This window comes from Actinia tenebrosa, unplaced genomic scaffold, assembly GCF_029948245.1.
Source record: "Actinia tenebrosa isolate PJP-AT-01 unplaced genomic scaffold, QUT_ActTen_1.0 PGA_scaffold0__85_contigs__length_37466705, whole genome shotgun sequence".
Lineage (NCBI taxonomy): Eukaryota > Metazoa > Cnidaria > Anthozoa > Actiniaria > Actiniidae > Actinia > Actinia tenebrosa.
The window spans coordinates 23,858,901-23,872,410 of record NW_028292569.1 but is presented as its reverse complement, the minus strand read 5'-3'; the positions used below and the strand labels follow the sequence as shown (position 1 = coordinate 23,872,410).

Below are 13,510 nucleotides of genomic sequence, written 5' to 3'. Positions count from 1 at the left end.
TTCCATTCCTTTCTCCCTTGCACTCCTTTCGTTCCTTCCTAATAATCTACCCTTTGCCCCCCCCCCCCTGGATCCGCCCTTGATGTTGCATACAAGTATCTGAAAAACTTTTACTATGGAACGACTTTCAATATATTTGTACATATGCGTTCTTATCTGTTACACGGAACCTAAATTTGTATGACTACGGTATGATATAACTACATTGATACCATTCCATAACTAACGTGAACAACATGGTGTTAATGAGAATGAAGCGTAGACTGTTTTATCCATCATGACAAAACAGAAATCCTAAACAGACGAAGTATGTGCTTAAGGCAACTGAAGAGCGTCTGCATTCTTTGCAGCCAGCTTTCCTAAAACCTCTGCCATGCGCCAACTGTCTAAGCAACAAACTAGTTTTATTTTATATTTTACAAAATTTAATTAAAAAATGATGTATGTGGATAGCAGCTTAAAACCAGTCACGTTACAATGAAAATACGAGAGAAAAAAGGAAAATATAGATAGTCTTTGTTCTTTCGTGCGTTCATCCAATTTTGAGGATTTAATGACTCGGTAACGACGATAGATGTTTACAAAAGAACCAGCAATAAGCCTCATTAAAATACCGAACATGCGTCTGTATTCAATCTTTGTTTGTTGACAAAACGGCGAGAGAAAAGAAAAGCTTAATAGATATAAGTCAAGCCTACAAGGAACTATATATTTGCCTGAGGATAAGGAAATAGTAAAATGACCAAAAAAAAACCTCTATACATTGTGCGTGCTGTTTTTCCATTTCAGATCACGGCATGTCATTTTCCAGAGTATCAATTCTTTGTTTAACGGTTGTGAATGAGAAGACAAATGAATGTGGGTACAACTCAAACAAAGAATCTATTTTTCAAGAGAATGACACGTGGTCTCAGATAGGAAAACAGTAAGCCTAAGCTGAAAAGGTCTATTATTCCTCATTTCATAAAACTCTGGCTACTCCTATAGTATAACAATTTCACCGTACTGGTAAAATAATAGAAATGGCTAAGGTAAAATGGACAAAAACGTCCCCAATATTACTGCATGCCACTCCATTTTTAGATGTGAACTTCACTGTCGATATTTTCAGTTTTCTACGCATACTCGTAAAACCTTACACTTCGTAAAAAAGTATTTTCTTGGCATTCAAACTGAAAGAGATCTTGATCGCCAAGAGTCTGTACGGATATATTTTCTTTATGAAAAATAGAGAGCCTAGCTAGAATATCGCTGAAATCTCTAGCAAATAGCGTACGGCTTCCCCAGTGTGTTGCTCTAGTTCATCAAGTGTAGTGTTGAGTGATAAAAGGATTAAATCTCTATTAGACTAGGCCACTGAGTTAACATCTTTAAATACTTGTACCATTTCTGCTGTGCTCTTCCGTGGCGTTTAGTTTTATTAAGTACTTCGAGTATGGAAAACAAGATGCGTCCGGTCATTTGCGAATAGATAACATTCATGAACTTCCGCACAGCTTGCTTGATTCTCACACAATCACAGGTAGCCCAAGCTATGGAATTGGACTGGGTCCTCCTTGGGTGTGTGTGTCCACCGTAGTTGCGTGGGTCCACCATAGGTAAGGGTCCAACGTAGGTGTGTGGGTCCACCATAGGTGCGTGGGTCCACCATAGGTGTGTGGGTCTACCGTAAGTGCGTGTGTCCACCATAGGTATGGGTCCATCATAGGTGTGTGGGTCTACCGTAGGCGTGTGGGTCCACCGTAGGTACGGGTCCACCGTGGGCGTGTGGGTTACCATAGGCGTGTGGGTTACCGTGAGTGTGTGGGTCTACATACCTACCCTACCGTGGGTATACGGGTCAACCGTAGGTACGGGTCCACCGTAAGTGTGTGGGTCAACCGTAGGTACTATACGGATCCACAGTAACTGTGTGGGTCCACTTTTAGTGTTCGGGTCTACCGAAGTTGCGTAAGTCCACCGGAGATGTTCGGTCCACCGTAGGTGTGCGTTTCATACATTTACTGTATTTAATCAACAACCCCGACTTCGAGCTATCAAGTTTCGTGATCAATCCAGCGAATTCGCGTAAGGTTTCTTCCTCCTAGGTCAATACTCAAGTCGTGAACGCGAACATGATTCCTTTCTCCTGACTTATTCTTAAGCGCAAACATTAGAAGCAAAAGCGGAAGCAAATTCACACACTTTTATTCATTATCGCCATATATATATTGTACAAGTAATCTATATTAGTCGTCTTTTGTGTTCTTCTTTAATATCCTGTCAGTGAACTTCACCATGCCGCAACATTGTCATTGTGGTGAACACTCACGTATTCATAAATCAGAAAATGAAATAAAGAACCTTTTCAGGCCGCTCTCTTTTAGCTAAATATTTGCGTTTATCGCATCATTAAGAACATTTCTTTCTAATTGGAAATATTTTTAAGAGGACGAATCATTATTAAGGGCGTATAATCTAGCACTATTTATAATCACTTCCCAATAAATAATACTAATGATCATACTTAGCGAAGACTTTCCGTGATACGCATAAAAAAAGCCTTTAGGTATTATTCTAGAACACGTTTTTAGTTTTAATTTTTATTATCTATTGTATCTACCTTAGGTTCTTTTCGATTATATCTGTCAATATAGTTTTGTACTGTGTACCACAGGCATAGAGTTTCCTCCGAGCTGTGCATTTATAGGCTGATTTGTCAGCTTTGTCGTGCGATAAATCATATTTGTACATATTTGTAAGTTTATTAGTTGGATGGGACTTCCTGGCGAGCTCTAGCTTATCGCAGTTGGGTGAAAAGGTGGTAATTGTGTTTTATAGTGTATGTACTTATCTAAAAGAATAAGAGGTGTAGGAAACGCTTAGGGAGACATGTTACTGTGGGGGTTCTATATCTTTAAAGAGGAGAGGAAGCGATGTTAAAGGGTGGATGAGATGATGAGCCAGTGGACGCCTGAAGTATTGACTCGATGAAACGCGAAAATAAGTACGATAGGTTACATGTTCCATATTTTTAAGAAAAAGAAAGCGATGTGAAAGGGTGGATGAGATGATGAGCCATGCCAGTAGACGCCTGGAATATTGGATCGAGAATAAGTAAGAAAGAAAGGAAATCGAAGGATGGAAAGAAAGAAGGAATGGATCAATGAGTGAGCGAACGAGTAAATAAGTGACTCACTAGATGAATGGATGAATGAGTGAATAATAAGTAGTAAGACTTAGTAAGAAAAGATAAATCTAAAAAGCTTGAATCAACAATCCGAATCTTGAATCAAGATTTAATTGAATTAAAAATGGAAATAAAAAATGGTTAAGAGAAAAGAGGAAAAGAAAGCATATAGGAAAATAAGGGGGAAAATGACCAAAAGAAACCTTAAATGAACAAAAGCATCAAGAAACGAATTAATAAGATAAGTCCTTTTTTCAAATATGGTGGGAAAAATCATTTGTTTAGTATAATCTAAATAAAGGATTTCTTAGTATACTTCGGAGACACAACAAACAACGCGCAAGGATTAACGAAAAAAATCTAAAAAAATTTAAGGAGAAAAATCTTTTGTTTAGTATCATCTAAATGAAGGATTTCTTAGGAGACACAACAAACAACGCGCAAGGAATTAACGAAAAAAATAATATTAATCAGAGAGAAAACGTGCGGAAGGATAAAATTCGTGAAGGGGTTCTTCTTTTTCTAGACTAATTTTTCATCTTCAGACATAATTGCATGCCGGAATCAGATCGAAGTAATATACTTACATATGCTACAGAACTTCGTTGAAAAGCTATTCAACAGTAATTTTACTCTGTGAGGGGCAAAAAATAGACAACTTGTCAATCCATCAATGTCAAGTTAAGCACAACATGCCTGGTGATTGGTTGATGGGCAAAAAAGAGGTATTATACACAGCAAATGGAAAAAGTAAGAGTTGCAAGATGGAATAAGATGAAAAGAATTTTAGCTGGCCATGGATTTATTTTTGAATGTTTATCAGATAACACATAATAAGGAAGACAAGTTTTCGCTTTGTGCTTAGAAAACGTGCTAGCAATTCCTTTTTTCAAGAAGCCAAGAAAGACATGTTCTGTTATTCATTTTTAAAAAATGAAAATTAATACTCGATTTTAATTGCGTCCGAACTCGACTACTCAAACAACCTTCTGGAAAAATCACACGTCATTAATTATTAATTCCTCTTTTAAATTTTGGGAATAACAACTTGGATAAACACAAAGAACAAACAACTTCGTTCCTAAATGAATTTAGAATCAATATATAATGTATTTGGAGAGAGATTAAGTCAAATCGGATCATAGCCTGGTGCATCAAAAAGTGAACGTTTCTAAAAGAGTCCAAGAAAAATTGAACGGGAGTTTATTACCAGCGCTATCATGAACTTCACAAGACAAGTCAACGAATCTTTGGTAAACTCACCAAAGAAGTATTATTCCTACATCCTTCAGCATCGAGGAACAGCTGAAGTGGCTCTGGAGTCAGGATTTCTTTCTCTGATAAATGCAGTTACGGTGATGGGCAACACCTTGCTATGTATCGTCATATATAAAAACAAATGTCTTCGTACTTTGACCAACATTTTTATCGTTTTCCTTGCCATCTCGGATATCCTCATGGGGTTATTCTGCATACCCTTCTCGGTTGCTGTATTCATTCAAGGAAAATGGGTGTTCGGGAACCACATTTGTCGAATGCAATGCTTTTTTGTCTATTTTCTGGCGTTGGGCTCTTTGCAAACATTAACTATGATTGCAATAAACAGATATTATCGAGTGCTCAAGCCATCGAAGTATAAAAAGGTTTTTACTTTTAAATCTACTGTTGGGATTTTGATACTTGTGTGGCTAAGCACTGGTGTATTTTTAGCAATAACACTATCGACAAAGGCTGTTTTGCCCGACTTTAGTCCAGTCAAAGGTGCCTGTGTAATGTTCGGGAACCCTAAATCAAGCAGTGCGGTTATTTATTCAGTCAACATGACTCTAGTCACAATTTTTGCAATAATTCCCACCTTCGTTATCTCATTTTCGTATTTTCGTGTATTTCGTGTTGTGGGTAATCATTTTATTCGAGTTTATCCGACTTTGAACAGACGAGGCGTCAATTCTACGGCTTCGTCACAATTGGCCCCTAACATCCACGACATAAAATCTACAAGAACCTTGTTTTTTATTCTTCTAGCTTTTGCTATCTGTTGGCTTCCCGTCTTTACGATTGAGGTATTACAGTTGTTTATCAGTTGGTGGAAGCTGCCACGTTCTTGCCATTTGCTATGGACATTCTGTGGCTCCCTGGGTACTGCCGTCAATCCGTTTGTCTTTGGAATAACGTGCCGAACTTTTAGGAAAAAATTCTGGGCTTTTTTGTTTCCCGAGGGGACCAACTCTAGCCCAGAAATATCGACAGCTCCTGTTAAAGCATCAAGGTTTATAGTGAGTGAATTTTCCCTGGCTGGGGAAGTCATCAACACACGAACATGAAAACATCTTCCAAGCCGGAAAATCTAAAGGAAAACAGGAACAATTCATTTCAAAGAAAACCTAAGACAAAATCCTGCAGTTTTAGGGTCGAATTACAATGTTATCGACACTTCAAAAATAGATGAAGGAGTACCCAAATAAAATCAGAAATTTCTTATAAAGTTTGGATGATTTTATTTAAGATTTCTATGTTTATATATGTACAGGCCGAATAGAATTGATTGCCGCGTAAGGCACTTTAATTTCAATCACTCAGTTACAAAAATAATAATGTAATAATAAAAAATAATCCAAAGAGGGGGATAACTGGCATCCAAACCCATTTACGTCATTGTAATATTTTTCCTCCAAAGTTTCACTTTCTGACTTTAATATTGATGAAAATCGCCATCATTCGAACTCACGGCACAAAACATTCTCCTTTCAATTGTTTACAAATGCTCTAGCTATTATCGAGGTATTCACTGTATATCATATTTTTCCTTATTAATTTTTACAGTAATACTTATTTCATGTATGGGGAACCATATGATTTTAACAAAAGATGCTTGTCATTTATTTATCATTTAATTTTTTAAAATTTTTTTCTGGTCATTTATATTTTATTATTCTTTATGTTTTCCCTGTTTACATTTGGTTTACGATAATATTTAGAGTGTAGGTAAGAGATATGAATTCATAAGAAGATCAATACGTTTTTATCGTTTTAAGAAATTGATCATTCATTATTACCTCTTCCTCCAATACACCTCTTAAATATGCTTTAGTATTTGTATGAATATTCAAAATCGTCTCACCAACAGCGATCCATGCAAGTCCAACTGCTTTAACAGTGATTAAAATAATGAAGTAAGTGGAACAAAAATTAAAAAGGGTTAAAAGCTAGCAACAGAGCAGGTGCATGTTACGTCATTGCCGCCATCTTGGTTGACGATAACAAAGCATTTCTCATTAGCTTCTCTTGTTAGATCAACCAAGATGGCGGCTGTGTCATTGTTATTCATATCTCAAGGGATTTTGAGTCACATGGCTGCACACACTCTATTCATTAAATTGTGTACAGGACACTGACAGTGAAGCGATTCCTCCGTCTATCAACTTTCGGGATCTTTTTACCTGATATTTTCGGTATTCATTAGTTTCGATAAAGGATAAAGCATTCTTTGTTTTTATAGTCAAAAGCATATCTTTTTTTCGCGGGCGGATATTCATTTCTATCTGTAGTTGTTTGCATTTCTAGTCGAGATTAGGTTTTTATCTTATACAAATTCAGTTCCTACTGTCTGCCTTAAGTCAATATTTACTGCTATCTAACAGTTATTAAACTGCTATTTCAGGGGTCTGTGTATTGCAGTAATGTAATAGCCCCCACTAAGGCTTTAGCAATGACAATGTGACTTAAATGCTAAATGTGTTGTAGACGGCGGACGATGAAGAATGTAACGCGCGTATGTGAGCATATATACTTGTTAAATGCTTAGCAACTATTCGCCGAAGGCGAAGTGAATATCGGGGAATATTTACCGAGACGCGAGTCTTCGAGCGGCGAGGTAAATATTCTCCATATTCACTGAGCCCGAGGCGAACAATTGTTTTAGCATATACCAACTTGTGTACAGAGTAACTTATTTTTATATACAATAATTGAATAAAAACATACAAACAGAAACTTTTAGTTTGCGTGACAAATTCACGCAAAACATTTAGGCAATGCTTCATTGCCTTTTTATTATTGATAGGAATGGCATTTACTTTCATTTTTTTCAATTTCCTAAACGATTGCCGGGAGATGCCATTTTGTTGCCGACTCAATATTCCGAGTTTCAGAGGTGAATATCGTACAATATTCACCTCCAATTAACCGATGAACGCGCGCGTTCTTAGGAAGTACACAAGTTGGTATAAGCTAAGTTATTATCTATGCGCATGCGTGGAAAGTACAATTTCGTACTCAGAGCCTGCGTTTCTTTTGGCCTGCGGCTAAGAGCGAGGGCTCTGCCATAATCCATTTTTCGTCGCATGCAAAATTTTCTGGCAGTGAAGTAAAATCAATGAAAATCATGCTTTCAGAGTTCTTTGTTTAATACAAAATCGGGAACACATTTAGTTTATTTTATCTTAAGTATTTTAATGCATGCGGAAGTCCAAGAAATCCTGGTCTCAAAAAATGTATTATGCAAAAGCCCTCGCTCTGATTGGGGAAAATAAAAAGGTTTGCGCATGCGTGCATTTCAGTTCATGACTCGACTTTGCCTATTTTCGAAATAGCACGAAGGAGCCTTTGTTTATTAGTACATGTGGTGATAGATATAATCCATTAGAGTGATTTTCATAAACCCGTGAAATACACACCAGCCTAATACAAATTAGTATTCATAATTAATAATGATAATAATATATATATATTTCTTAATGATAATAATTTTATTTAAATAAACCTTAATAGTCTATGCATGTCTTAATAGAAATAGAAATACACTCGCTCCAAAGCTACTAAAGTTCCAATGCTTAATATTTTAAGATAATGATAAACAAAAATAAAATGAAAAACTATAGCATTTAAAGTTCATAATCTCAATGCCATAATAATAATATATATATATATATATATATATGTGTTTTTATGATAGAATTCAATTAACTATTAATAATAATAGTGATAAAATTCATAATAACGTTAATAAAGAGATTATGAATATAAAATAACAAATGTATGTACAAATTACTTATTTATCGATAAAAACATATTTGTAAAATATAAAAAACAATTAAAGTTTTTTTTAAAAAAATTAATGTATTTAGAAGTTAATCTAAGTAGAAGACTTAATGGCTCCTTGGACAGTGTCAATGTCAATATCACAGTTATGTACATCATAAGGTGTTCGCCTTTTTGTTCTTGAACCTCTCAAACATACAAGGGCAGAACGCAGAAGAGCAAATGATGTTCTGGCACGAATCCAAGAGATTGTTTTTGCGTATTGTTTTCCTTTCTTGTGTGATATCTTGTCGGCCAAATGACTATGATATGCGTGGCACTCGTTACCCATCCCCCCTGTAGTCGTAAATACCAATGGTGTAAATGAGCCATGCTCGATGTCTATAACTCTCCTTGAGTATTGGCGCTTTTTCTCGTTTTCATGTAGTCCATATATCTGTTGTGGTTCTAGTTCACGGTACGATTCGGCATTAGAGAGTTTTAGATTGACTTTTTTTCTCCCCGCGAACGGCAAACGTGACCACGTTTTCATCGTTTTCCTGTACTTTACTTTACCTTTTACAAACCTTCTCACCAAATACAAATATTCTTTTGTTTTTCTAATACTTGGACGTTTTTGCGATTCTTTTTGAGCTATTTAAAATAATTTTTAAATGGTCAATTGACGTTTCACGTTTGCCGTGAAAGTAAATCTAAAACTCTCTATTGGGGTGACATACCCTCACGTCAAAGAAGGCCGAACGTTGGTGTTCCCAAAATCCACGCGCATGTATATCGAGTCTTGCGTCTATTATAATAATAATAACAATAATAATAATGATAATAATAATAATGATAATAATAATAATAATGATGATAAAGATAATTCATAATTACCGCAACCAAACATCTAATTCACCCCGGCCTGATCTCAGTCTGACCTCTAGCTCAGCTGGTAGAGCATCGGTAGTACAATTCCGAAGGTCGTGGGTTCGATTCCCAGCGAGGTCGGAAATTAATTTTTCCGAATTTATTTCCAAGGGTCTTTCGCCCCGGATAACCTCGTTCCCAATCACTACAAATTATCTATATCTCAAATTAGTATTAGTAGACCCTAATTCCATTGTCATCTGTTTCACGGGTTTATGAAAATCCCTCTAAGACGATATACCCCTTCCGAAAAACTTTGTCACCCGTGAAGCGAAAAGTGTATAAACTAGTGGCGCGGGGAGTCATGGGATAGTTTATATTTGACCACGTGCACACCAACACATGGGTCAAAGCAATCATGCCGCGAGCATTAAGTGACGATTTACGGATGAGAAGCGTACTGCTATATGGCTTAAACCACAGTAAAGGTGACATTGCTGTTCGCCTTGGCATGTCTTCAAGGTCCGTGTTACGCTTCGCCCGACGATATTACGAGAGACGAGATGTTTGTGCTGACAAACCAGGAAGACCTGCTGGTTCGTATTCGCTATCGCAACAAGAACAAGCCGTTTTGATGCAAGAATTGTTAGGACACCCAGAAAAAACTCTATCTGAGCTCTGTAGACACGTTGAAGGAGTATGTGGTGCCAGGCTTCCTGTTTCTACTTTACACGACTATTTCAGAAGAAATGGCATCACACGTAAAATGGTAATATTAAGTGTTAAATGCATTCTTGTAAGCCGATGAGAAATCTGTAATCATGAATGTTAATTGTATTCGAAAATTGCTGCAATTTTTCATTCAACACATTTCACTTTCGGTGTTTATAGCTCAAAAGAATTCCTTATCAAAGATGCGAAGAAGATCGAATAAACTATTGGTCTGTGGTATCACAATTCAATCCTGCGATGTTTGTGTTCCTTGACGAGTGTGGATTTGTAAGTTCTCTTTCAAGTTCAGAAACTCATTTTGTTATACCTTTTTAGCTGATCTCCGCACTGGGGTTATAACAAATGTTTCTGCATTACAGGATAAACGAATTTCGAGACGCTTTGGATACAGTTTTCGAGGCTATCGAGCTCAAACACAAAGATGGTATGGCAATTGGGGTCCCAGGATTACTGCTATCCCTGTCATCTGCACGGAAGGAATAATAGACTTGAGTATCCGCCGCGGGAATACCAATGAAGAGAAATTTCTTGAATTTGTGAATGAAAACCTTATTCCTAATCTACAGCCGTTTGATGGGATTAATCCTCTCTCTGTGGTCGTAATGGGTGAGCACTCACGTCACATCAGATTTTGTTAGTATTTTATTGCAACACACTAAATTAATGAAGAGAAATTGCATTATATTTTTACAGATAATGCTAAAATTCACCGCTGTCGTCGTGTAGTTCAAGCTATAAATGCTAGTGGCGCTCTTGTGGTATTCTTGCCATCTTACAGTCCTGACTTCAATCCATGTGAGAACGTTTTCTCTCAAGCAAAGAGTTGGATTCGAGGAAATGATGTTGTGTGGCAAGTGTGTCGTGATGATCCAGAGGAAATGGTGTTTGAAGCCTTCATGCAAATCTCTGATGCAGACATTAGAAACTATCTAAGATTTACAGATTACTTGTAAAGCCCTCCGTGTACTTATTTGCAAATGACAAATAAGCATGTAAATGATACTCAGAAACAAACAAAACAACCATAAAACATTTTACATTATTGTCAAATAATAATTAAAGTTTCTTGAGATCTTCTAACATCTTCTTCTTCTGTTCCTCAAACTCATCATTGGTAAGTACATTGGCATCTTTAAGGTTCTTCAACTCAACAAGCTGTTGAAGAATCATCCCTCGAGCTTTAATCTACAGAGCAAACAGAATTCCACTGCTTAATTTTTTAACCATGTTATGTGTCAAATAACTTTCTTTCTAAACGCAATTTCAAGAGGACTTCACACCTTTGTTTCATTTGATTCATTGGCAGAATCCACTTGTGTTCTGGCCGATTGAAGTGAGGTAGAACTACTAGTTGAAGTCGTGGTCACAATGGGAGTCATATTAGATGTAGAAGGAACTGCACCTGTAGACTCTAGTGCAAAAAAAAGCAGCATTCGGAGGTACGGTGTCGTCGCGGTGACTCCCATTTACCTATAAAAACCATTATCACAATCGTCAATGTTTTGCTTAGGTTCGAAAAGCAGTAATAACCCAAACCATTGTTGATCCCGTGTAGAGGATTATATCTCCGCTTTTTGCAGCGACTTTTATTGCAGTTTTAATAAGGAAGAAACCCCCAAATTTCCAAAATTACCAGAGTCGTTTACATGCGCGATTGAAAGATCGCTGCAAACTACCATACATTTTATTGTGTAGTGGATAAGAAAACCTAACTTTTTATCTTACATTATGAAAACTGCTCTACAATTTATCGATCCAGTCTAACTTACCAACATTCTAGCCCAACACTTCAGTTTAAAATCGCTAAGAACTGAGCCATGTGTTTCACGTAGCCTCGACAAATAGTTATTGAAAAGGCCCTTGTCTTCTTCGACGGAATCATTTTCTACAAATTTAAGGTGGCTGCCTACTTTTGAACGTTCGAATTGAGCCCACGATGAGCGCGCGCTCAAAAACCGCTGAAAAATCTACAAGATTTTATTGAAGAACCATACGCGTTTTGAGCTTCAACAGGGCAAAACCCTCAAATTTTGCACGGGACTCTATTTTTTAATAGCTCATTTGAAAAAACTCCTAAAAATCTCGGTTTTATCAACATTTTAGAAAAAGCTTAAATCAGTAACACATGAAAAAATAGATTTTTGTAGGGATTTTTGTTCGACTTTATGAGATTTTTTAAGGGCACCGAGACTACAAAATATGACAAATCAATGTATTTTTTTGTATTTTTGTCGAAAATATCCATGTATTATTGTAGAATGATTGACTAGCCTTCATTCGTGCAATCATAGAGTCTGCAAATAACTATTATCTTATGAATCTTAATTTTTTTCTAATCACTTCCGGTGGCGCAATTTTTACTCCAAAAGCTCGTGCGTAGACTTCCATTAAATGCTGATTATCTCGAAAACGAGCTCGGGACACCCTATTTTTCTTTCCAGATTTGGAATCAGCATTAAATTTCAATTCGGAAAATCGAAGTTTTAAAAAAAGTTTAAATCAATTTCCAAAAGTAGGCAGTCACCTTAAAGACAAACATTAAATTCAGAATACACCGACTGATACTGAATACTGTAAACATAGCAATGGAACATTTTATTAAAACCCGTAACATAGGTCAGATCATAACGAACTTGTTAGAAAAGAAGTGGCATTTTATAATTTATTCGTTTTTATCGGGTTCCCTTCAAATATTCACGTGCGCCATGCACAAACGATTCTAAAATTTAAAACCTTACTAACAAAATTATCACAGTCCAATTTTAAGCTTTACAAAAGAAAAAATACAGACAGACAGCAAGCATAAAGGTATTTATCCATTTTGAATTGTATCACGTTTTAGTGCTCAGTAACTTACTCTTCTTCTTGTTTTTTGACGCCTTGAAATCAAGACACATGACTTCGTCCTCGTCCACAGTCACTCGTTTCTTTGGCAAACTTGTTTTTTCGAAATGCGTATGTGGCTTCAACCAAAATGTGACATAGTTTAGGCTTTCAGTTAAATAGGCCTCTCTTAGGTGTTCCTCTGTACAAATGGTCAGTTTTCTTCCTCTCGTGCCATAATAACCAAGGTCAAAGCTGCTGATGTCCTTTGCTGGGCTTATTTCTTCAGCGTGTTTTTACACTAAATAGCTTTTAAACTCTTGGACATTTTTGAATATTGGTACTTCTTTCAAAGAGAACATGGAACATTGATTTTTGTTCTCGTGCTTATACACTTTAAGCATTACGTTAATGCGTACTGCGTCGGCCATAATGGCTCTTTTAAAAATCCCGCGTCAAAACAAACTCCCGCGTCAAGCAAGTTTCCCGTGCCAAGAAAGCTTCTGCGTCATGCATGGTTTATTTGAACGCATTTCCCATGAACCTCCGCGCCACTAGTTCATACGCTTTACGCTTCACGGGTGACAAAGTTTCTCGGAAGGGGTGTATGACCCAATAAGACGATATATAGCCCAATAAGACGATACAGCCCAATAAGACGATATAGCCCAATAAGACGATATATAGCCCAATAAGATGATATAGCCCAATAACACGATATAAGACGATATATAGCCCAATAAGACGATATAGCCCAATAACACGATATATAGCCCAATAAGATGATATAGCCCAATAACACGATATATAGCCCAATAAGATGATATATAGCCCAATAAGACGATATAGCCCAATAAGACGATATAGCCCAATAAGACGATATAGCCCAATAAGATG

At 36.7% G+C, this 13,510-nt stretch overlaps 2 protein-coding genes across 2 annotated transcripts; one reads left to right on the top strand and one right to left on the bottom strand.

The window, feature by feature from the left end:
* Window positions 1-4,242: 4,242 nt before the first annotated feature.
* On the top strand, window positions 4,243-5,952 carry LOC116295088 (melatonin receptor type 1B-B-like). Its single transcript, XM_031702803.2, has one exon. The coding sequence runs from the start codon at window positions 4,390-4,392 to the stop codon at window positions 5,491-5,493; it is 1,104 nt and encodes a 367-aa protein (XP_031558663.2). The 5' UTR covers window positions 4,243-4,389; the 3' UTR covers window positions 5,494-5,952.
* Window positions 5,953-10,414: 4,462 nt separating this feature from the next.
* LOC116295081 (uncharacterized) lies at window positions 10,415-13,216 on the bottom strand. Its single transcript, XM_089036608.1, has 4 exons — window positions 12,648-13,216; window positions 11,560-11,675; window positions 11,071-11,260; window positions 10,415-10,975 (listed from the first exon to the last, which is right to left on the bottom strand). The coding sequence occupies exons 3-4, from the start codon at window positions 11,254-11,256 to the stop codon at window positions 10,847-10,849; spliced, it is 315 nt and encodes a 104-aa protein (XP_088892734.1). The 5' UTR covers window positions 11,257-11,260; window positions 11,560-11,675; window positions 12,648-13,216; the 3' UTR covers window positions 10,415-10,846.
* Between the last annotated feature and the right edge of the window lie 294 nt (window positions 13,217-13,510).